Here is a 23,580-nt window from a genome sequence, read left to right on the forward strand (position 1 = left end):
TGGTTCGGCGTCGCCATCAGCGTTGCAATTGCTGGATCCCATCCATCACTGCGGGATCCGACTCGCCACAGGAGCATTTCGGACAAGCCCTGTTGACAGCTTACTTGTGGAGGCTGGTGTTCCTCCATTGCGGATCCGGCGCGACCGACTTCTGGCCGCTTATGCTGCCCGCGTTTGTAGCTTGCCAAGGCATCCCAACTACCGTCTCCTGTTCCCGCACTCGATCGTCCATCTTCCAGACAGGCGGCCCCGGTCAGGGTGTACGATCGCGGTTCGCATCCGGGCTCTACTGTGTGGGATTGAGTTTTTTCCTCTCCCGCCTGTTTTCCGGGCCAATCTCCGTCTGCCCCCTTGGTGTGTGCGCCGACCATGCATTCGGCTGGATTTGGCACAGGGTCCGAAAGACTCGGTCCCTCCTCCGGCCCTCCGCCGCCGCTTTGTTGCTCTCCTTGCCGAGTTTCCCGGATCTGCCGTGACCTATACCGACGGTTCGATGGTCTCTGGTCGCACTGGTTACGCTCTTACTCTAGAGGATCATTGTGAGCAACGGTCGCTGGCACCCGGGAACAGTGTATACACTGCCGAGTTGGTTGCCATCTATCGCGCCCTAGAGTATATCCGCTCCCGCTCAGGTGAGTCCTTTGTCATCTGTAGTGACTCCCTGAGTGGTTTACGAGCTCTTGACCAGTGCTTTCCTCGTTCCCGTCTGGTGATGGCCATCCACGAGTCGCTCCATGCTCTTGCCCGTTGCGGCCGCTCCGTGGTCTTTGTTTGGACCCCAGGTCATGTCGGCATCCCGGGCAATGAGCGGGTTGACACGCTGGCTAAACAGGCAGTGAGTTCACCGGCTCTGGAACTCGGCCTTATGGAGTGTGATCTCCTGTCGCTTTTGCGCCAGAAAGTGCTTGGTGCCTGGGGTGACGAGTGGCGCACCCTGCCCACGCCCAACAAACTTCGGGCGGTGAAGGAGACGACCCGTGTGTGGTGCTCCTCCATGCGGGCCTCTCGGAAGGACTCTGTCGTCCTCTGCCGGCTGCGCGTTGGCCACACGTGGCTGACGCACAGCCATTTGTTGCGCCGGGAGGACCCACCGCTATGTCGCTGCGGGGCAGCTCTGACGGTGGTCCACATTTTGGTGGACTGCCCGCTTTTAACAGGACTCAGGCAGACGTTTGCGCTGCCTGATACCCTCCCTGCCCTTTTATGTGATGACGATGCTATGGCGGACCTCGTGTTGAGTTTTATTCGGGCAGGGGGTTTTTATCGTATGATTTGAGTGTTTGTCCTTTTATTTCCTGTATTGACTTGGGCCTTTGGCCTGTGGTTTTAAACTGTGGGTTTTAATGTCATTTGGTGGTTGGCTTTTCCTTATTTTCATGGTCGGCCAACCACCTTCACACTCGGTGCGATTTTAGTTCCGTTTGTCTGGTCTTTGTCTGCCTTTCTTGTATTGTGTCGTCCCTTCTCTCAGTTCTCCGTTTTTAACGACTGTCAGTTTTTATTTCGTGTGATTTTATCGTGGAACAAGGGACCGATGACCTTAGCAGTCTGGTCCCTTCAATCCCACACCCAACCAACCAACCAACCAACAGTTCACTATCGCAAGGCTTTATTATTTCGGTTGGCAACACTGACCGAGAAACAAGTAAATATTTCCGGCTCTTGACCCCTCTAACGTGTATAGTATGTCATTCCTTCCCGCACCAAGCACTCCCTTGAGCCAAACCGTTTTCTTTCCGTAGAGGCACGAACAGAAAAACTATATGCCGATATGAAAACGTTTCGAACTCTACCGGTCAAGGAATTTGAACTGTCGAGGATTAATATTTATAACATTCAATACTAACGGCATACACGGAAGAAACATGTGGTCATGTAATTAAGGGATAAGGGAGATCGGAGGATTAAAAAAAAAGCTACAATACGGGAGCTCCCAGGAAGTACGTGAGAGTTGGATACCCTACATTAAATATTCCCGCATGAGGCCTTATGCACAGACCCACTTCGATTTTGTTCGTACATCACACACAGCCATACACCAAAACAGCACGACGGAAAAAAGGAGCAATGATAATACAAAACATTTGTAATTAATTAAAATAGTCGTCAGTAATTGAATGCTTTCGCGGTAGTTACACCATTTTTGAGCTGTTACTTAATTTCTATTTATTTTAGTAAAAATACGAATGTTAGTTAGCAAATATTGAATCATAATTTTGGAACAAAATAATACCAGTATTTTATTTGTAATTACTGGTGATAGAAAAACCTATTTGCACTTGATACAGATATGGCAATGGCTTTAGTGTAAATAAGAAATTATGCTTATCGGTAGTACTGTTCACTCACTAGAAATACAAAGCATTGTATTTTCTGTATGACGTCTTACAGTGGCCGAGACGTGTAACTAATGGCACCCCACATCATCACGCCGGGTGATACACCAATATGGCGATGATGGATAGACACTTCCAATCTGCGTTCACCACGATGTCGCCAAACGATGCGACCATCATGATTCTGTAAACAGAACCTGGATTCATCCGAAAAAATGACGTTTTGCCATTCGTGCTCCCAGGTTCGTCATTGAGTACACCATTGCAGGCGATCTTGTCTGTGCTGCAGCGTCAAGGGTAACCGCAGCCATGGTCTCCGAGCTGATAGTCCATGCTGCTGCAAACATCATCAAACTGTTCATGCAGATGGTTGTTGTCTCGCAAACGTCCCCATCTGTTGACTCAGGATCAAGACGTGGCTGCACGATCCGTTACAGCCATGCGGATAAGATGTCTGTCATCTCGACTACTAGTGATACGAGGACGTTGGGATCCAGCACAGCGTTCCATATTACCCTCCTGAACCCACCGAATCTATATTCTGCTAACAATCATTGGATCTCGACCAACGCGAGCAGCAATGTCACGAGACGATAAACCACAATCGCGATAGGCAATAATCCGACCTTTATCAAAGTCGGAAACGTGATGGAACACATTTCTCCTCCTTAAACGAGGCTTCACAACAATGTTTCACCAGGCAAAACCGGTCAACTGCTGTTTGTGTATGAGAAATCGGTTGGAAACTTTCCTCATGTCAGCACATTGTGGGTGTCGCCACCAGTGCCAACCTTGTGTGAATGCTCTGAAAAGCGAATCATTTGCATCTCACAGCATCTTCTTCCTGTTGATTAAATTTTGCGTCTGCAGCATGTCATCTTCGTGGTGTAGCTATTTTAATGGCCAATAGTGTTGATAATTATTCACTCCTTATATTCCATCCCTACTGCTATTATATTTTAAGAGTGTATTTCAGTCACCATGGTCAAAACCTACCTTTAAATGTACAACTGCTATAAACATAAGTTTGCCTTCCTTCTGTCTATCTTCCAAAGTCCCTACAGTACTACATTTATGTGGAATTAATGATATTTCCTGAGGCCAACACTACCAGTCTTGCAATTCTTCTATAAATAATGTGTCAATATTTCACAACCATGACCTAATTAAACTGATAATGCAAAATATTCACACATCAGTGCCTTATTTATTGAGAATCAGAATCAGATATATTCTTATTGAAGTCTGAAGTCATTTTGCCCATCATATATATCTTGTGTACCAAGAGGAATAGTTTGTTTCATGGCATGCCCTCACAAGACTCTCAATAATCCTGGGGGAATGTCATCTACCCAGAGGCATTGTTTCGATTTAGGCCTTTCAGTGCTCTGTTAAATTCCTCTTGCAGTACCATGTTTCCCATCTCGTCTTCATCTACTTCCCGTTTGCATTATATAATATTTCTTTCAAGTTAGTGAACAGGTTGTAACCACATGGACTCATATCGGGTGAATATGGTGACGTTCCAGTATCTTCCACCAAAAATAGGCAGGAGCTGCTGTATGAGGTTCACAATGTGGAATTGTGTGTTGTCATGAAGGATGATCAAATGCAGTGCCACAAGGTGCCATCGCTTTCTTCTCAGTGCAGGAGAAAGATGATTTCATCATAAGAAATGACACTAATACAGTGCAATGACTGTTTGCCACTGTGGTACGACATGGTGTAGGATTAACCCATAAGCAATGATAACCATTACTTCAGCACCAGCCGGTTCATGGTGCATGTACTGTGAATGAGGAGAACCAGGGTGATCTTGAGTGACATCCATGCCATCCTGAAAAACTTTCACCCATCTTACCACCATACAACATGGCAGTGCTTTATCGTCATATGCATTGTGCAGTCCCTGAAAACATTGTAGATTATATTAGTACTTGTTACATAGATCATGAATACGACACTTCGTAATGATGTGGAACGTGTCAAGTTAATAAAAGGTATTACATTACACAAAAGATTACATGACACTTAAATTTTTTTATTTATTTACTTCTTTTTTTATCTAAAACTAGCATAGTCCTTCTATAAATTCCATCCATCTACCCCCCCCCCCCCCCTCCCCGCCTTCTTTGCTTAGTGCTGCCTTGCCATTTGAGCTCTTAATGTTCATAAGACACTTCCTTTTTCTCCAAAGATGGCACCTATCTTTCCTGTGGTCATGCCTACATCTACATATTTGTTTTTGTCCTCCAGCCATTCCTGTTTTACCATTTGGTCCTCTCAAACTTTACGTGTCTGTATTCCCTTTTGCCTATCTCAATTCCTGAATTTTTATATTTTTTCCTTTCATCAGCTAAATTCAATATCTCATATGTTATCCAAGGATATCAACTGGACTTTATCTTTTTGCCTACATGTCCCTCTCCTGCAGTCACTGTTCCATCAAAGCTATCCATTAATCTTTAATTCTCCTCCTCTCTCCAGTTTTAGTAAGTTGCTGTCTAACACTCACTTTGAATCTTATGACAACCCCGGGGTGCTTCAACTTATCTAGGCTCTACTTCAATTATGTTCTACCTTTCTGCAATTTTTTTCACTCTTTTCTGTGATTCATAAACAATAATTTATGGTCAGAATCCATATCTGCCTCTAGAAACAGGAATATTTCCTATATTATACTTCATGGTGCAAACAGAGATGTTACTGGTCTCGCCCCCGGCTTATGCCCAGGCTTACAAAATGAGCCAATCTTGAGTTAGAAGTGATTTCTTACATGGCATCCATCACGAAGACTGCCTGATCTTTACAACTGACTCCTACGTAGTGTCATCTATGAAGAATATATAAACTCATTGAAATTGATAACACATGCAAAGGGAAAGTCATTATGTACAATATTATATATTCATCCACTGCTGGTGAGCATTTGATTCCAAAATTGTGCTACATAAACTCACTTCTTCTCAAGGGCAGCTGCCTCCCCCCCCCCCCCCCCCCCCCACCCACCTCTCTCAACTTGGTCTTCCAGAAAAAAATATATTTAAATGGAACTTGCAAGCTGCTGCTTTAAACAAGAAAGACATATAAATTATCAGTTTGAAGAAAGCCACAACATAATGCAAGTGTGTTCTCATAAAATTTAGAAAAATATCTCAGCATTCATGCCAAAACTAATGAGTTGATGAATGTAGTGATTCTGGTTCCAGCCTTGAACACGTTTCCAAACGATAATGTAAGGCTTTATGTCTCATTCTTTTACTGGTGAAATTTATTAGTAAGTAAATTTGCTAGTGAAATTAAAGTTCTGTGTAAGGAAAATGGAAATTAGTTGTTTTGAGGAGACTTTAAATGTTTTTGTGTGGATAATTTTAAGATTATTCAATTGACAAATTACATATTGTCTGTATTACAAGGAATTGAAACATTTTACTTCAGATTTACCTAAATGAAGACCTGTAGAATCTTACAGGGTGTTTTGCAACTGACAATGCAAAATAAAATATGTATTGTCGGCGTCTGCTTTTAAGAGATAAATGATGACTTACTTGTATTTATTGCCTCTGTAGAGTTTATATATGAGCTATTGCGGATAATTGTCTCAGCCCAATAAATTACTGCAAAAAACAGTAAGAGCACAAATTACACTGAGGGAGCTAGCATTTCTGTCTGCAAGTGAACAGTGTGAAAAGTTTTACATGTAAAACAAACCAAGCTGAGGTTTGGAAATCACTAAGTCAGTATGTTGAGTCCCTGTTATATTGTAGTTTATTAAGACAACAGTAGATTTTGCTCATGGATGTAGCTGTACTACAAGGCTATTAATATTTTTGCTGTTTGATGTATTATATTATTTGCTGTAGTTATAATCTGTAACTTCTTGATCATTTCTTTTACTTCATTCATGAATTTGAAAAATCTCTTTTTTTCCCATTAATACTTTTGCACATGTACTCCACTTTTCCTGTTCTGCATCTTCACGTGTAGGAAGAAATTTTAATGATTTCCATATGCTAGAGATTTAACAGTGTTTTTAAATTTATGTGCCTATCAGCTCTGCTCTAATTGTTCCTGTTTCTGTGGATGGTAAGTGGATGTTTGTCTTCCACCATATGTACTACTAGAGCAGCCACTAGTAATGCCTCTTTAGGCTAAAAGTAGTCATATTTGAAGAAATTGAGAAATTTTTGTTGTAAAGTACATTTTCTTAGTTGTGGCATAGTAAAATTGTTACATCATTCCAAAGCACAGTTGTAATGAATGATAATATTAAAAATAATCGATTAAAACTGATTATTCAAAGTTCGACAAATAACATAGGGAACAGAGTGCAATCTGATGGAATAAAATTATTCATTACATTTGTATTACATATACAAAAGAAAACAAGAAACATTTTGCTGTCAAAAAATAAGTTATTTTATTAGGTTATAGTGAAGATAAACCGACGTACAGCACTTGTAAGAATTCATTGCATCATCTGTATGCAAGCATTAAATGTCTCATTGATCAATTACTTTACATCCAAATTAAAGTGAACATGCACATGGCACAGCAACTGTATTTTATGCATTATATGTGTGTTCACACAGTAGCACATACATATAAAACAGTAACTTTTTGCTTGCAAGCAGTGCCTTGCACATACCTGGCATTTCATATGTTTATTGTAGCAAGTCCTAACTAAATGTGGAATTTCAGGGATGACTGGCACCTGCTGATAGTGAGTACGATTGTGCCAATAGATATAATTTTTGTATTGTGCCAATAGATCTAATTTTTGTCATATATTTTTACAGGACTGAATGTCTGAAACTGTTGGTGGCAGTCACGATCTTAACTTGCACCACAGAAGCAGAACGAGCAGAATCACTAAATAAATGGATTGAAGTAGCAGTTGAGACAAAAACAGCACTTGGTAATCTCTATGGATTTTGTGCTGTGATGATGGGTCTTTGCATGCCACAGGTAACATTACCCACTACAGCAATTGCATCATATTTGTTTTCTTTTGCAGCGAAATCAGACATTAGCACAATGCAATTTGCTATAGGAAAGTACCATTTATAGAAGCTTTGTCCTACTAACTGCTAAATTGTAATTAGGAAAGAGAAAACATTAACCAGGAGACTGCTGATGTTGTGTGAAAAACTCAAAATGAAAATATAAAATGAGATGGTTCAGTGGTTAAGACTTATGGGAGGAGCAGGATTCAAATCCGCAGCTGGTCATCTAGATTTCCTTCAAATACAATATACACAATTTCCTTTCTTATCCTTGCCCAGATAAGAGAGTCTTCAATCCCACATGACTACGTGAGAACACTATAAACAATAAAAACAGTACGTATCTGACAGAGGTGAAATATCACAATTTATTTTTGCGCCTTTGCAAAAGCACACAAAACACAAGAACAGTGATACATGAACCATATGGAATAAAACAAAGTGAATAAGCAAAGAGCAATAGAACAGAAGATATCAGACACTATTCTCATTCAGCAATTGTCTTTAGGTTTACATTAAATGTGTCCCTCTCCCCTCCCTACAGTAGAGCCATATTTTTACATTCCACTTGATCAGCCCTACAAATTGGAAGGTATTCTAGTAATATTAGTGAAGTGTCTGAATGTGATGAAGTCTGTTCAGGTGAAGGCAAAACCTTGGACTCACTTGTGTCATCCTGTGTAGGCATCAAATGACAGTTGTAATGTTGATCTATAATAACACCCCCCAGCATCAGGTAGGCAGGGTTACACAATTCCAGAGAGACAATTTTGGGCCTACCACTTATTGGGGCATGTTGAAAAGTAATGCCTTTGAATTTTTGGGTGATAACTCTTGCAGCTTTTTAAATAAAACAAATGTTATTAACTTTCGACCTCTTTGTTCTTCATGTCTGCATATTTATTTCTCAACATAACCACCCTGGCAATAAACACATTTCTCCCAACAAGAGACCAGTTTGTTGATACCGTCACTTCAGAATCTTAGACTATGTTGATGGAGCCACAAACTCACCTCTGCTTACACCACTTCATCACTATCAAAATAATGTCCTCGAAGGTATTCTCCAAGTTTTGGAAACAAACGATAATTGGATGGGGAAAGTCGAGACTGTATGGAGGGTGATAAATGACAATGAACTCAAGGCATCAGATTGCTGCAGATGCCATAGCTCACATGTGTGGTCCAGCACTGCCATGCTGAAGGGGAACATGCATCATGTGTCAGCAAACTCCCTGAATTCAATACTTGACTACAGCATGTTGCTTCTCGTGCACTGACATACTTCAGTTATACACCACCATGTTATATGCTACAATTCATAGCCCTGTAGTGGAAGAATGCTGTAAACATGTAGTTATGAAGAATAAAGCTATAAAATGCTATTAACATTTTCCTTCTGTAAAAAGGTTTAAGGGTTTTCACATAAAAATTTTGAGGAATTACTTTCTATGCACCAGGTTGAAGGCACAGTTTGTCAAAGTTTCTTGATCACATTCACACATGACATGTGTAGATCTTTAGGTATGAAAACATTTGTGTCTGTATTTTGGGATGCTGGTGATAGGTGAGATTTAGAGATACAGAGCTTTACTTGCTGAAGAAGAAACAACAAATCACATAGAGGACATCCTTGCTATTGTAGAAAGAATGCTGATGGGAGTTAGAGGGGTTCTCCATAAACAGATTCAGCAGCAGGAGCTACAGTGTCAGATTTAATGGCAGTTTGTCATCAATAACCTGACCATTTAAAATCTGTTGTATGTGTAAGTCCCTGGAATTTGTGTACACCTCAAAGTACAGTGTGCTTTACACATCGGGTTGGAATGAATAATAATATCCAACAACAACAATAATAAACTTTGAGTGTCCAATGCACTAATGGTAAATGGAAACAGTATATTGTCGCCATACATGTCATAAATTGTAAATTGAAGTTCACCATTTGTAACCATAGGTCTGGCTGTTGTGGCATATACAGCAAAATCACATTACTATGTGTCACAAGTGTCACAGTGCAGCCAATTGATGAAACGTTCATGGGCTGTACTAAACATGGCATATCCAGTGAATATTTGTCAGTCAGAAGCATTTGAGGGTGATGATTGATAGTCATGCCATTCAATCCACTTACTAACTGTTCCAGTGAAATGGCTTCCATGATGACAAGCATCATGGGGTCACACTTGATGTGCTTCTCGTTATTCACTGTTGTTGTAGAGCCACCACTTATGAGAAAACTACCCACCTTAAAAACAGTATGTTACTGATACAGTTGAAACATTGCAGTTTATTTCTCCATACAAAACATGAGAACAATATGATACACCAGCCACATCTATTGAACCAAGTTAGTGAACAAAGAAGAACAGAACAGAAGATATCACATGTTATTCTCATTTAGTGGTTATCTTTGGTTTTTGATTAACTGATTTAACACAATCATATCATAGACAATTGATTAACTTTTTACCTCCTTCTAAGTGGATGCACGAGAGTTATTAGAAAAAGGCCAATTTAAAATAATTAAGTGCAGGAACTGCAATAAATTCATAATGAACTTATGATAAAAGGAAAAATTATTATTCAGTTACTTCTGTAAAGTTTGTTGTCATATGATGAATTTACGGTTGCTGTGTTATCTTCCTGTGTGCTGTAAAAACTTTGCTCTGAGAGATGTCTCTCAAGTTATATAAATGCCTTGCATTGCACCAACCATGAAATGTATTTTGTACTTTCTTGATATGGATGATGATCTTCCATCAACCCTAACCTACTTAGTTGAACTTTGTACGATGGGCTGCCAACCCAAACATTTTCAGTGGGATGGGGTTAGTAATCCATGTGTCAAATGTACTGCATCTTCCAATAACTCTAGCTACTGCTATGTCAGATACTGTTACCTGCTGCAGCAGATGCTGCTTTCCTGTTCTGGTAACAGTGAACCTTCTGATTGAGAAATTTTGATGACATTGTGAGACTGGAAATAATTGTTTTACAATCCCAATAGCCACTTGTCAAGTCTGTTAACTGTCAGATACTCTGATTTCTCAGTGTTGAGTAACAAATCATTGTTTGAATAAAAAGAAAAACTCGGTAGAGAAAATTAAAAAATTATGGGATAGTATAGCTGGTCAGTCTTTACCTACAGTGGTGGTAGACACATAAAAGTACACAACACTTCTGCAGCCGTCAATTCCTTCCTAGGATATATGAGAGGTACTGATTGTGGGAGGTCAAAGAGGAATGGCAGGCCGCTTAGATCCCAGAACTAGAGGGAACCATTTCATAGAGGTACTTCCAACATTGTAATCTTGTTTTTATAAGACTTGACATATTGATGCAATATAACAAAGGATGATCTGCTTAGTGTTGCAGCTGACATTGTTTCTGAAGGCATTTCTAATCAAGTGCTTGCCCCCAAAAGAAATGGGTGTTGTCCTTGTGTGTGGCTACTGACCATTGTTGTTTTTACTTGTGGAGTTTTCAGTTGTAGTGCTTCTTTCACCTCAGCTCTTATCAGCAAAAACCAGTTAGTAATTACAAATGCCTCATGCAGAAGTTTTCGCAGGTTTTAAGTGCTCTTATCCTTTTGGTTTAAACTAGTTGAAAATATCCTTTGGCTGATTGCTAAGTTGATTTTTAGGGGCTTCAGTTATTCTGTTCACTTCATCACTATTCTTTTCAACTTAAATTACTTTGTAATTTGTGCTGGGCCTACAACTTTTAACTACAACTCATTTCATCTACACATATCAATATGTTATCAGCCATTAGCTCCTTTCATAATGTATTTAAATGGATTCCTTGAACATATGATGTCTTTGTTGCTGGCAAATTTGTACATATTTCTGTAATATAATTTTATGTAGTACATAATTTGAAACACGATAGAGATGTTAAATCTGGATGCTCAGAGAAGGTACATTTGTATGAATTATGTGGTATAAGCATTTTTTTCATTTCTGTGATTGGTTTATAAGTCTCATCCCTATAAACATCATTGAAACCAACAAGCAGCATGACAAAGATAATTATTTTCCGACCTTTAATTTCAATAAATTATGTTAAGTTGGTTGTTTCATCTAATGGAGCTCCGAGTTTAAACTGTATTTTTCCATCAACTCTACAGCAGTTACATTACTGTCACTGTCACTAAACGCACAACTTTTTTCTTTTAGAAGAAGCACTTCCAGAGTTCAGCCCTGCTTGAAGGTTGCCACTGGTTTTTCTTTTATTTGGATTTCAGTTTCTAATTTTCCAACTTTCTCCATCAGAAATTTATTTTCTGAAACAAATATTTTCACCAGTCCTCCTCTTGAAATGAGTCCATGTTCCATACCATTTTCCGTTCCTTCCCTTTTGGTTATTTCATTACAAAACACACATGCATGCATGCACATGTGTGTGCATGCAAACACACACACACACACACACACACACACACACACACACACACACACCAATTTCTTTTCATTTCACTTTTGATCTTACATTTGTTAATAACTTTTCATTTGAGTTTTTATTTTGTGGCTATACCACTGAAGGTTTTTTCCTCATTATATATGTATACAATGTCTGCGCTGCACCATTTACTTCCTGTTATACTTTGGAAACATTTTCACTTTTAATATATTGAAAACTGAGAGTGCCCTACTATATGTGTTACCACTGTCTGCCATCTTTTATGAACACCTGCTCTCCAGTCAAAAAATATTTATTCAATGACATCGTATTCATCCTCCCCCCATGAACCATGGACCTTGCCGTTGGTGGGGAGGCTTGCGTGCCTCAGCGATACAGATGGCCGTACCGTAGGTGCAACCACAACGGAGGGGTATCTGTTGAGAGGCCAGACAAGCATGTGGTTCCTGAAGAGGGGCAGCAGCCTTTTCAGTAGTTGCAGGGGCAACAGTCTGGATGATTGACTGATCTGGCCTTGCAACATTAACCAAAACGGCCTTGCTGTGCTGGTACTGCGAACGGCTGAAAGCAAGGGGAAACTACAGCCGTAATTTTTCCCGAGTACATGCAGCTTTACTGTATGATTAAATGATGATGGCATCCTCTTGGGTAAAATATTCCGGAGGTAAAATAGTCCCCCATTCGGATCTCCGGGCGGGGACTACTCAGGAGGATGTCGTTATCAGGAGAAAGAAAACTGGCGTTCTACGGATCGGAGCGTGGAATGTCAGATCCCTTAATCGGGCAGGTAGGTTAGAAAATTTAAAAAGGGAAATGGATAGGTTAAAGTTAGATATAGTGGGAATTAGTGAAGTTCGGTGGCAGGAGGAACAAGACTTTTGGTCAGGTGAATACAGGGTTATAAATACAAAATAAAATAGGGGTAATGCAGGAGTAGGTTTAATAATGAATAAAAAAAATAGGAGTGCGGGTAAGCTACTACAAACAGCATAGTGAACGCCTTATTGTGGCCAAGATAGACACAAAGCCCATGCCTACTACAGTAGTACAAGTTTATATGCCAACTAGCTCTGCAGATGACGAAGAAATTGAAGAAATGTATGATAAGATAAAAAAAATTATTCAGGTAGTGAAGGGAGACGAAAATTTAATAGTAATGGGTGACTGGAAGTCGTCAGTAGGAAAAGGGAGAGAAGGAAACATAGTAGGTGATTATGGATTGGGGCTAAGAAATGAAAGAGGAAGCCGTCTGGTAGAATTTTGCACAGAGCATAACTTAATCATAGCTAACACTTCATTCAAGAATCATAAAAGAAGGTTGTATACATGGAAGAATCCTGGAGATACTAAAAGGTATCAGATAGATTATATAATGGTAAGACAGAGATTTAGGAACCAGGTTTTAAATTGTAAGACATTTCCAGGGGCAGATGTGGACTCTGACCACAATCTATTGGTTATGACCTGTAGATTAAAACTGAAGAAACTGCAAAAAGGTGGCAATTTAAGGACATGAGATCTGGATAAGCTGAAAGAACCAGAGGTTGTACAGAGTTTCAAGGAGAGCATAAGGGAACAATTGACAGGAATGGGGGAAAGAAACACAGTAGAAGAAGAATGGGTAGCCTTGAGGGATGAAGTAGTGAAGGCAGCAGAGGATCAAGTTGGTAAAAAGACAAGGACTAGTAGAAATCCTTGGGCAACAGAAGAAATATTGAATTTAATTGATGAAAGGAGAAAATATAAAAATGCGGTAAATGAAGCAGGAAAAAGGCATACAAAGGTCTCAAAAATGAGATTGATACAAAGTGCAAAATGGCTAAGCAGGGATGGCTAGATGACAAATGTAAGTATGTAGAGGCTTATCTCACTAGGGGTAAGATAGATACTGCCTACAGGAAAATTAAAGAGACCTTTGGAGATAAGAGAACCACTTGTATGAACATCAAGAGCTCAGATGGAAACCCAGTTCTAAGCAAAGAAGGGAAAGCAGAAAGGTGGAAGGAGTATATAGAAGGTTTATACAAGGGCAATGTGGTTGAGGACAATATTATGGAAATGGAAGAGGATGTAGATGAAGACGAAATGGGAGATAAGATACTGCGTGAAGAGTTTGCCAGAGCAATGAAAGACCTGAGTCGAAACAAGGCCCCGGGAGTAGACAACATTCCATTAGAACTACTGACGGCCTTGGGAGAGCCAGTCCTGACAAAACTCTACCATCTGGTGAGCAAGATGTATGTGACAGGCGAAATACCCTCGGACTTCAAGAAGAATATAATAATTCCAATCCCAAAGAAAGCAGGTGCTGACAGATGTGAAAATTACCGAACTATCAGTTTAATAAGTCACAACAGCAAAATATTAATGCGAAATCTTTACAGACGAATGGAAAAACTGGTAGATGCGGACCTCGGGGAGGATCAGTTTGGATTCCATAGAAATGTTGGAACACGTGAGGCAATACTGACCTTAAGACTTCTTTTAGAAGAAAGATTAAGAAAACGCAAACCTTCATTTCTAGCATTTGTAGACTTGACAATGTTGACTGGAATACTTTCTTTCAAATTCTGAAGGTGACAGGGGTAAAATACAGGGAGCGAAAGGCTATTTACAATTTGTACAGAAACCAGATGGCAGTAATAAGAGTCGAGGGGCATGAAAGGGAAGCAGTGGTTGGGAAAGGAGTGAGACAGGGTTGTAGCCTCTCCCCGATGTTATTCAATCTGTATATTGAGCAAGCAGTAAAGGAAACAAAAGAAAAAATTGAAGTAGGTATTAAAATTCATGGAGAAGAAGTAAAAACTTTGAGGTTTGCCGATGACATTGTAATTCTGTCAGAGATGGCAAAGGACTTGGAAGAGCAGTTGAACGGAATGGACAGTGTCTTGAAAGGAGGATATAAGATGAACATCAACAAAAGCAAAACGAGGATAATGGAATGTAGTCAAATTAAATCGGGTGATGCTGAGGGAATTAGATTTGGAAAGGAGACACTTACAGTAGTAAAGGAGTTTTGCTATTTAGGAAGTAAAATAACTGATGATGGTCGAAGTAGAGAGGATATAAAATGTAGACTGGCAATGGCAAGGAAAGTGTTTCAGAAGAAGAGAAATTTGTTAACATCGAATATAGATTTATGTATCAGGAAGTCGTTTCTGAAACTATTTGTTTGGAGTGTAGCCATGTATGGAAGTGAAACATGGACGATAACTAGTTCGGACAAGAAGAGACGAAATGTGGTGCTACAGAAGAATGCTGAAGATAAGGTGGATAGATCACGTAACTAATGAGGAGGTATTGAATAGGATTGGGGAGAAGAGAAGTTTGTGGCACAACTTGACTAGAAGAAGGGATCAGTTGGTAAGACATGTTTTGAGGCATCAAGGGATCACAAATTTAGCACTGGAGGGCAGGGTGGAGGGTAAAAATCGTAGAGGGAGACCAAGAGATGAATACACTAAGCAGATTCAGAAGGATGTAGGTTGCAGTAGGTACTGGGAGATGAAGCAGCTTGCACAGGATGGAGTTGCATGGAGAGCTGCATCAAACCAGTCTCAGGACTGAAGACAACAACAACATCGTATTTATAAACGCTATATGCCTGGACCACTATTTTATTTATCATCACCTGGCTATGTCTGGAGTAAACCCAATATCAACAGTCAAATGCAAAAATTTGTTGAATTAACTTCTTACATGCAGGACCCAAATATTTCTTAACTGTTCCACACTGGTAAAAACTAAACAATTTCCCTCTTACGTATAATAGCATATGCACGTTCATTAATTTGTACAGCAGGAGAAGTAAACTAGAATCAAATGGGGTGTCACACTGTATATAAAGTTATGTGGCAGTAACCCTTACTTCAGTACAGAGAAGAATAAATTGCATTTTGATAATGTGAGCTATTGACATTATTATTATTATTATTATTATTATTATTATTATTGTATGTCTTGTGGGAAATATAGTGAAACTTGAATGAAAGGACGAACTTTCTGGTGTTAAGCTCTTCATACTCAACTTCATAGGAGCTCTTGTAGCTAATTTCATTCTGTATAATGTAATTCATACCAGCAGCACAGTATGCTATCCAGTCACATTAATCTGACCCCTGCCAAAGGCCTGAATAACCACCCTTTTCTGCACAGACCGCAGCCGTATGTGCAGGAAGAGAGTCGTAACATGCTGGAAGGCACCAACAGTGATGTGGTCTTGCCATCTCCACTGCCATGGCCAGCTGCACTAGCTTTCTCAGTTGAGGATCTGTGGCACAAACAGCTGACAGAGGTGGTCTCACAGATTCTTGATTGGGTCTAAATCCAGGGAGTTTCGTGACAATGGGAGTATGGTAAACTCTTCCTGGTGCTCTTTGAACCAAGAATGTACACTGCAAGTTCTGTGACACACTGCATTATCCTGCTGGTAGATGTCATCGTGTCGAGGAAAAACAAACTACATGTAAGGGTGGAAATGGGTCCCAGGGATGGATGCCTGCTTGTGTTAATTGATTGTGCCTTCCAGAATGACAAGATCACTCGGGAAATGCCACAAAAACATTCCCCAGACCATAACCCTCTGATGAGCCATCCATGTGACGGAGCATATAACGTGATTCATCTGAAAAGGCCACTTGTTGGCATTCAGTAAATACTGAGTTGCGGTACTGGCATGCAAATTCCAGTCTTCACTGCCAATGAACAACATTCAGCATGTGTGAATGAACCAGGCAACACCCACTGCGGAGGCCAATGCACGCAATGTTTGCTGAATGGTCATTGAGGAGACACTTTTGGTAGCCCCTTGGTTCATCTTGGCAGTTAGTTGTTCAACAGCTGCATGTCTATTTCCCCATACACATCTCTGCAACCATCACTCGTGCCTGTTGTACATGGTCGATGGATCACCACAGTTGCCTTAGCGCCAGTTTTGGATAGTGCCATTTGGCCGTGCATGGTATGCATGAACCACAGTGGCATGTGAATGGTTTTCAGATGTATCCATTTCTGAAATGCCTCCACCATTTGCCCAAAAGCAAATGATCATGCCCCTCTGGACATCAGATGAATCACTCTGTTTCCTCATTACAGCAACTGAACTATCATCTACATCCTACCAACACGCTTTAAATACCTTCCACTGCTAGTGCTGTTACCTGCCATCTGTGAGTGGTTATTGCATGCTGACACTGAACCCAGACAATGGTGATATTAATGTGGCTGGACCTTGTATTAATATTATCATTTTGTATGACTGCTGTTATTTCTTAGAGATAAATCTGTGGTTACATTTTGTGATCCTTTCTTCACAATTGTGTTGAAATGGAACTGTTTCTCCTGGCACAAAGTTTAAAAGGGATCATACAAATTCAGTGCTGAAAGCACTTCTCAAAGAGGTGAAATAAAATATGTGGCAGACAATTGAAGACATTTTATTTAGTCACAGAGATTATCTCCATATAAAAGGAGCAAAATCATTTATATTGTGTGATGTAGCAATGAGTAATTTGTGCAAATCCCAATAAAGTGCTGTTTTGTAGTTGATAGATGGTTATTTTACAAGTGCCAATGATTTTAAAGTGCCCATCGAGATCTTTTGGCACTGCCCTCATGGCACACACCTGTTCACACATAATGTTTTCATCTCAAGCAAAATATTGTCTTTCATGTAATTTGCTGCCTAATTTAGAATACCAAACTTTGTAAGTTCTTCAGCTGAATTAGAGGATTGTGACCAAATATTGGGTGTCAAATACATACCTTTTGCTTTTTCATGTAATGTGGTACACAACTGATAATAAAAATTTCCTCAGTACTATAGTTAAATAAAAATATATGTAATAATCACTGTTTTGTTTTCCAGATTCAGAGGCTGTCCTCAACGTGGCATGTTCTGCGACAGAAATTTACTGATAGTGCTTTCAACTTTGAAGCAAAGTTACGACCTACACTGAAAAGCATGAATGAGTGCACAAATCCACAGGCACCAAACACAACAATTCCACATTTGTTACCATTTCTTTTGCTGCAGGATCGCACACTTGAAGATATTATAGGTAAGTGTATTTTGTTGCCACCCACCCATAATTGGAAATAGATTAAATTAGTACCCTGAAATTACTACCTACCTTGAGATATTGATTCATGGAATGAATAACACACCTTTATATGCATATCATGTGATTACTGCCTTCAGTTTGCACCAGATTTTGGTAGCTGCTGTAGTTGTATACACCAGGTGCTATGAGCAGTTGTGTTGGTTATTCTCAGTGACAATACAGTGTAGCAACTACTCTGCATTTCATTTTACAATCAAACCTGAGTTCTCAGTACTAGCAGTACTCAGCCTTTTTGTATATATATGAAAAACTCTTTGCCTTTAAAAATGTCTGCATGTGTCTGTGCATGTGCGGATGAATATGTGTGTGTGTGTGAGCGAGTGTATACCTATCCTTTTTTCCCCCTAAGGTAAGTCTTTCCGCTCCCGGCATTGGAATGATTCCTTACCCTCTCCCTTAAAACCCACATCCTTTTATCTTTCCCTCTCCTTCTCTCTTTCCTGACGAAGCAACCATCGGTTGCGAAAACTCAAATTTTGTGTGTCTATCGATCTGCCAGCGCTTTTGTTTGGTAAGTCACATCATGAGGGAAACATTCTACGTGGGAAAAATATATCTAAAAACAAAGATGATGTGACTTACAAAACAAAAGCGCTTGCAGGTCGATAGACACACAAACATACACACAAAATTCTAGCTTTCGCAACCAACGGTTGCTTCTTCAGGAAAGAGGAAAGGAGAGGGAAAGACGAAAGGATGTGGGTTTCAAGGGAGAGGGTAAGGAGTCATTCCAATCCCGGGAGCAGAAAGACTTACTTTAGGGGGAAAAAAGGACAGGTGTACACTCCCGCACACACACACATCCATCTGCACATACACAGACGCAAGCAGGCATTTGTAAAAGCAAAGAGTTCGGGCAGAGATGTCAGTCGAGGCGGAAGTACAGAGGCAAATAAGTTGTTGAAAGACAGGTGAGGTATTGGCGGCGGCAACTTGAAATTAGCGGAGTTTGAGGCCTGGCGGATATCGAGAAGAGAGGATATAATGAAGGGCAAGTTCCCATCTCCGGAGTTCTCACAGGTTGGTGTTAGTGGGAAGTATCCAGATAACTCGGACGGAGTAACACTGTGCCAAGATGTGCTGGCCATGCACCAAGGCATGTTTAGCCACAGGGTGATCCTCATTACCAACAAACACTGTCTGCCTGTGCCCATTCATGCGAATGGACAGTTTGTTGCTGGTCATTCCCACATAGAAAGCTTCACAGTGTAGGGAGGTCAGTTGGTAAATCACGTGGGTGCTTTCACTCATGGCTCTGCCTTTGATCGTGTACACCTTCCGGGTTACAGGACTGGAGTAGGTGCTGGTGGGAGGGTGCATGGGACAGGTTTTACACCGGGGGCAGTTACAGGGGTAGAAGCCAGAGGGTAGGGAAGGTGGGTTGGGGATTTCATAGCGATGAACTAAGAGGTTATGAAGGTTAGGTGGACGGCTGAAAGACACTCCTGGTGGAGTGTGGAGGATTAAATGAAGGATAGATCTCATTTCAGGGCAGGATTTGAGGAAGTCGCATCCCTGCTGGAGAGCCACATTCAGAGTCTGATCTAGTTGCGGAAAGTATCCTGTCACAAGCGGGGCTCTTTTGTGGTTCTTCTGTGGGAGGTTCTGGGTTTGAGGGGACGAGGAAGTGGCTCTGGGTATTTGCTTCCGTACCAGGTCGGGAGGGTAGTTGCGGGATGCGAAAGCTGTTTTCAGGTTGTTGGTGTATTGGTTCAAGGATTCCGGACTGGAGCAGATTCGTTTGCCACGAAGACCTAGGCTGTTTTTGCCAGTAGTTTCACTTTGTATTTACCTTCTCCTTTTTACCGTAATCTACTATACAATTTTATCCTGCCTATATATACTCAATAATACGTAACTCACTTGCAAACCATAACAAAAAAAATAGTTTTTTTTCCACTTTCCACACTACCGCTACTATAAAATCAATCGTTTCTAGTTCACTAGCAGTTCCTTTCACCTATTAAACAACCATTTCGGCTAGTTCTAATAATTTTCGCTTTATTTCCATTTCTGTTTTTCCCACGTCACTGATCATTTTTAGCCACTTCCCACAGGTTTTAACGTCATTATTTCTTAGTCAGACAATTGTTATCCTCATTTTCTTAATCTGCCACCACAAAACCACTCCTTTTAATACATTTACACGTTGTTTTTCGAAATTTTCCCTAATTTCTCCATCCTTTAACGTGTTTTGGCGATAACACAACCACCTAACCTTTATGCACATTGTTGTCTACCAACCCAACTTCACCACAGGATCGACATAGCCCAGCTTTAACCAACACTTTTTCGCCTTTTTTCACCCCAGATCTCCAGTTGCTTTCTAGTTCACCTTTATCTCTCCCCATATATTTTTATTTTCGTTTTCATTTCAGCCTCATGTTACACTTTCCACCGTCTAAGACCATGTCACCCTCACAACACCCCCACAACGACCCCATTAAGTTTTATTTACATTCCCTCCGCAAACATGCCTTCGCCCTAGCTAGATTACGCTCTCATATTTTATTTTCTCAGGCTTGTCTGACATTTGGTAGTACACCGAAAGGCCCTCACACTTAAAGTTCCCATCTCTGGCTGCAACCCTTCTTTCCATCAGTCCCTATACCAGTTCCAAACTGAACAATCCATTGCCCTCACCCACCTAATCCTTCACCTACACACCAACTCAGCCAATGAACACACCCGTTAACTCCTATCCTTAATAAAAGTCCTCAATCTTTCCTCTCCCACATCCACACCGGCTGTTCAGAGCATCCTCCTACAGGCCAACCGCAAATTAGAACAGCATGCCACCCTCCATCTCAAAAAGCTATCCAATCTCCTGGTTTCCCACCTCTGCAAAGGCAACTCACTCACCGTTCACAACCTTTCCAGCAAACCTCAACCTCCTCTCATTGCACACCAACCCAGTCTCTCCCATCTACTCAATCTCCCACTTCCAGCTCCACTCCCTCAAGAACCTCATAATTCCAATCGACACAATCTGGAACCACAAAACCCTGATTCAGTAGTTAACCTTTCCTCCAAACCTCTCTCCCAATCCGAAACCCCTGTCCTATCCAAAGGCCTCACCTTCAGCCCCACTCCCAGATTCAACCAAACAGCCCTCGTCAAAGATTTACTGTCCTACGCTCGTACTCTCTGCTGGAAATATCACTTTGCCACGAAGAGAAATGATCCTAAACCTACTCCTAATGATCCAACTCCCCAAGACACTATCCAAATTGAACCCTGCCTGGAACAGTTCTGTCCTCCGTCACAGCGGGACCCCCCTCCTCTTCCTCAAAATCACCCTCTCCAAACCTTCCAGGAATTTCCGACTTCCAGCCTTGCCTCTCAATCCTTCATGAAAAATCTTAATCCTACTCCCAACATCACCACTGCTGAAGCCCAAGCTATCAGTCATCTGAAGGCTGACCGATCCATCATCATTCTTCCGGCGGACAAGGGTTCCACAACCGTGGTACTTGATCGTTGGGAGAATGTGGCTGAGGGACTGCGTCAGCTTTCAGACAACACTAGATACAAAGTTTGCCAAGGTAATCCCATTCCTGATGTCCAGGCAGAGCTTCAAGGAATCCTCAGAACCTTAGGCCCCCTACAAAACCTTTCACCTGACTCCATCAACCTCCTGACCCCACTGACACCCCGTACCCCTACCTTCTACCTTCTTCCTAAAATTCACAAACCCAATCATCCCGGCTGCCCCATTGTAGCTCGTTTCCAAGCCCCCACAGAAAGTATCTCTGCCTACATAGATTAACACCTTCAACCCATTACCTGCAGTCTCTCGTCCTTCATCAAGGACACCAACCACTTTCTCGAACCCCTGGAATCCTTACCCAATCTGTTACCCCCGGAAACCATCCTTGTTACCATTGATGCCACTTCCCTATACACAAATATTCTGCATGTCCAGGGCCTTGCTGCGATGGAGCACTTCCTTTCACGCCAATCACCTGCCACCCTACCTAAAACCTCTTTCCTCATTACCTTAGCCAGCTTCATCCTGACCCACAACTTCTTCACTTTTGAAGGCCAGACATACCAACAATAAAAGGGAACAGCCATGGGTACCAGGATGGCCCCCTCGTACGCCAAGCTATTCATGGGTCGCTTAGAGGAAGCCTTCTTGGTTACCCAGGCCTGCCAACCTAAAGTTTGGTACAGATTTATTGATGACATCTTCATGATCTGGACTCACAGTCAAGAAGAACTCCAGAATTTCCTCTCCAACATCAACTCCTTTGGTTCCATCAGATTCACCTGGTCCTACTCCAAAACCCATGCCACTTTCCTTGATGTTGACCTCCATCTGTCCAATGACCAGCTTGACACGTACTTCCACATCAAACCCACCAACAAGCAACAGTACCTACATTATGACAGCTGCCACACATTCCACATCAAACGGTCCCTTCCCTATAGCCTAGGTCTTCGTGCCAAATGAATCTGCTCCAGTCCGGAATCCTTGAACCAATACACCAACAACCTGAAAACAGCTTTCGCATCCCACAACTACCCTCCCGACCTGGTACAGAAGCAAATAACCAGAGCCACTTCCTCATCCTCTCAAACCCAGAACCTCCCACAGAAGAACCACAAAAGTGCCCCACTTGTGACAGGATACTTTCCGCGACTGGATCAGACTCTGAATGTGGCTCTCCAGCAGGGATACAACTTCCTGAAGTCCTGCCCTGAAATGAGATCCATCTTTCATGAAATCCTCGCCACTCCACCAAGAGTGTCTTTCCGCCGTCCACCTAACCTTCGTAACCTCTTAGTTCATCCCTAAGAAATCCCCAACCCACCTTCCCTACCCTCTGGCTCCTACCCTTGTAACCGTCCCCCAGTGTAAAACCTGTCCATGCACCCTCCCACCAGCACCTACTCCAGTCCTGTAACCCGGAAGGTGTACACGATCAAAGGCAGAGCCATGTGTGAAAGCACCCACAGGATTTACCAACAGACCTCCCTACACTGTGAAGCTTTCTATGTGGGAATGACCAGCAACAAACTGTCCATTCGCATGAATGGGCACAGGCAGACAGTGTTTGTTGGTAATGAGGATCACCCTGTGGCTAAACATGCCTTGGTGCATGGCCAGCACATCTTGGCACAGTGTTACACCGTCCGAGTTATCTGGATACTTCCCACTAACACCAACCTGTCAGTTGTGTGTGTGCGAGTGTACACCTGTCCTTTTTTCCCCCTAAGGTAAGTCTTTCCGCTCCTGGGATTGGAATGACTCCTTACCGTCTCCCTTAAAACCCACATCCTTTCGTCTTTCCCTCTCCTTCTCTCTTTCCTGAAGAAGCAACCGTCGGTTGCGAAAGCTAGAATTTTGTGTGTGTGTTTCTGTGTCTATCGACCTGCCAGTGCTTTTGCTTGGTAAGTCACATCATCTTTGTTCATATATATATATATATATATAGCGGGAAAGCGCCGGCAGACAGGCACATGAACAAAACACACACACAGAATAGCAATTCTGTGTGTGTGTTTGTGTGTTTTGTTCATGTGCCTGTCTGCCGGCACTTTCCCGCTTGGTAAGTCTTGGAATCTTTGTTTTTAATATATTTTTCCCATGTGGAAGTTTCTTTCTATTTTATTTAAAACAGATTCCAAGACTTTACCAAGCGGGAAAGTGCCAGTAGATAGGCACAATGAATAAAACACACACAG

General features: G+C 41.5%; 1 protein-coding gene across 3 annotated transcripts in view; it reads left to right on the plus strand.

Annotated features, from left to right (window-relative positions):
- The window catches only part of LOC126272054 (SH2 domain-containing protein 3C), a 950,261-nt gene that overhangs the window by 912,299 nt on the left and 14,382 nt on the right, over positions 1-23,580 (plus strand). For all 3 annotated transcript variants that reach the window (XM_049974570.1, XM_049974571.1, XM_049974572.1), the window contains 2 exons: positions 7,136-7,304; positions 17,634-17,826. In XM_049974570.1, the coding sequence (XP_049830527.1) occupies positions 7,136-7,304; positions 17,634-17,826 (362 nt within the window). The remainder of the gene's footprint in view (positions 1-7,135; positions 7,305-17,633; positions 17,827-23,580) is intronic.

This window comes from Schistocerca gregaria, chromosome 5 (genome assembly GCF_023897955.1).
Source record: "Schistocerca gregaria isolate iqSchGreg1 chromosome 5, iqSchGreg1.2, whole genome shotgun sequence".
Classification (NCBI taxonomy): Eukaryota; Metazoa; Arthropoda; class Insecta; order Orthoptera; family Acrididae; genus Schistocerca; species Schistocerca gregaria.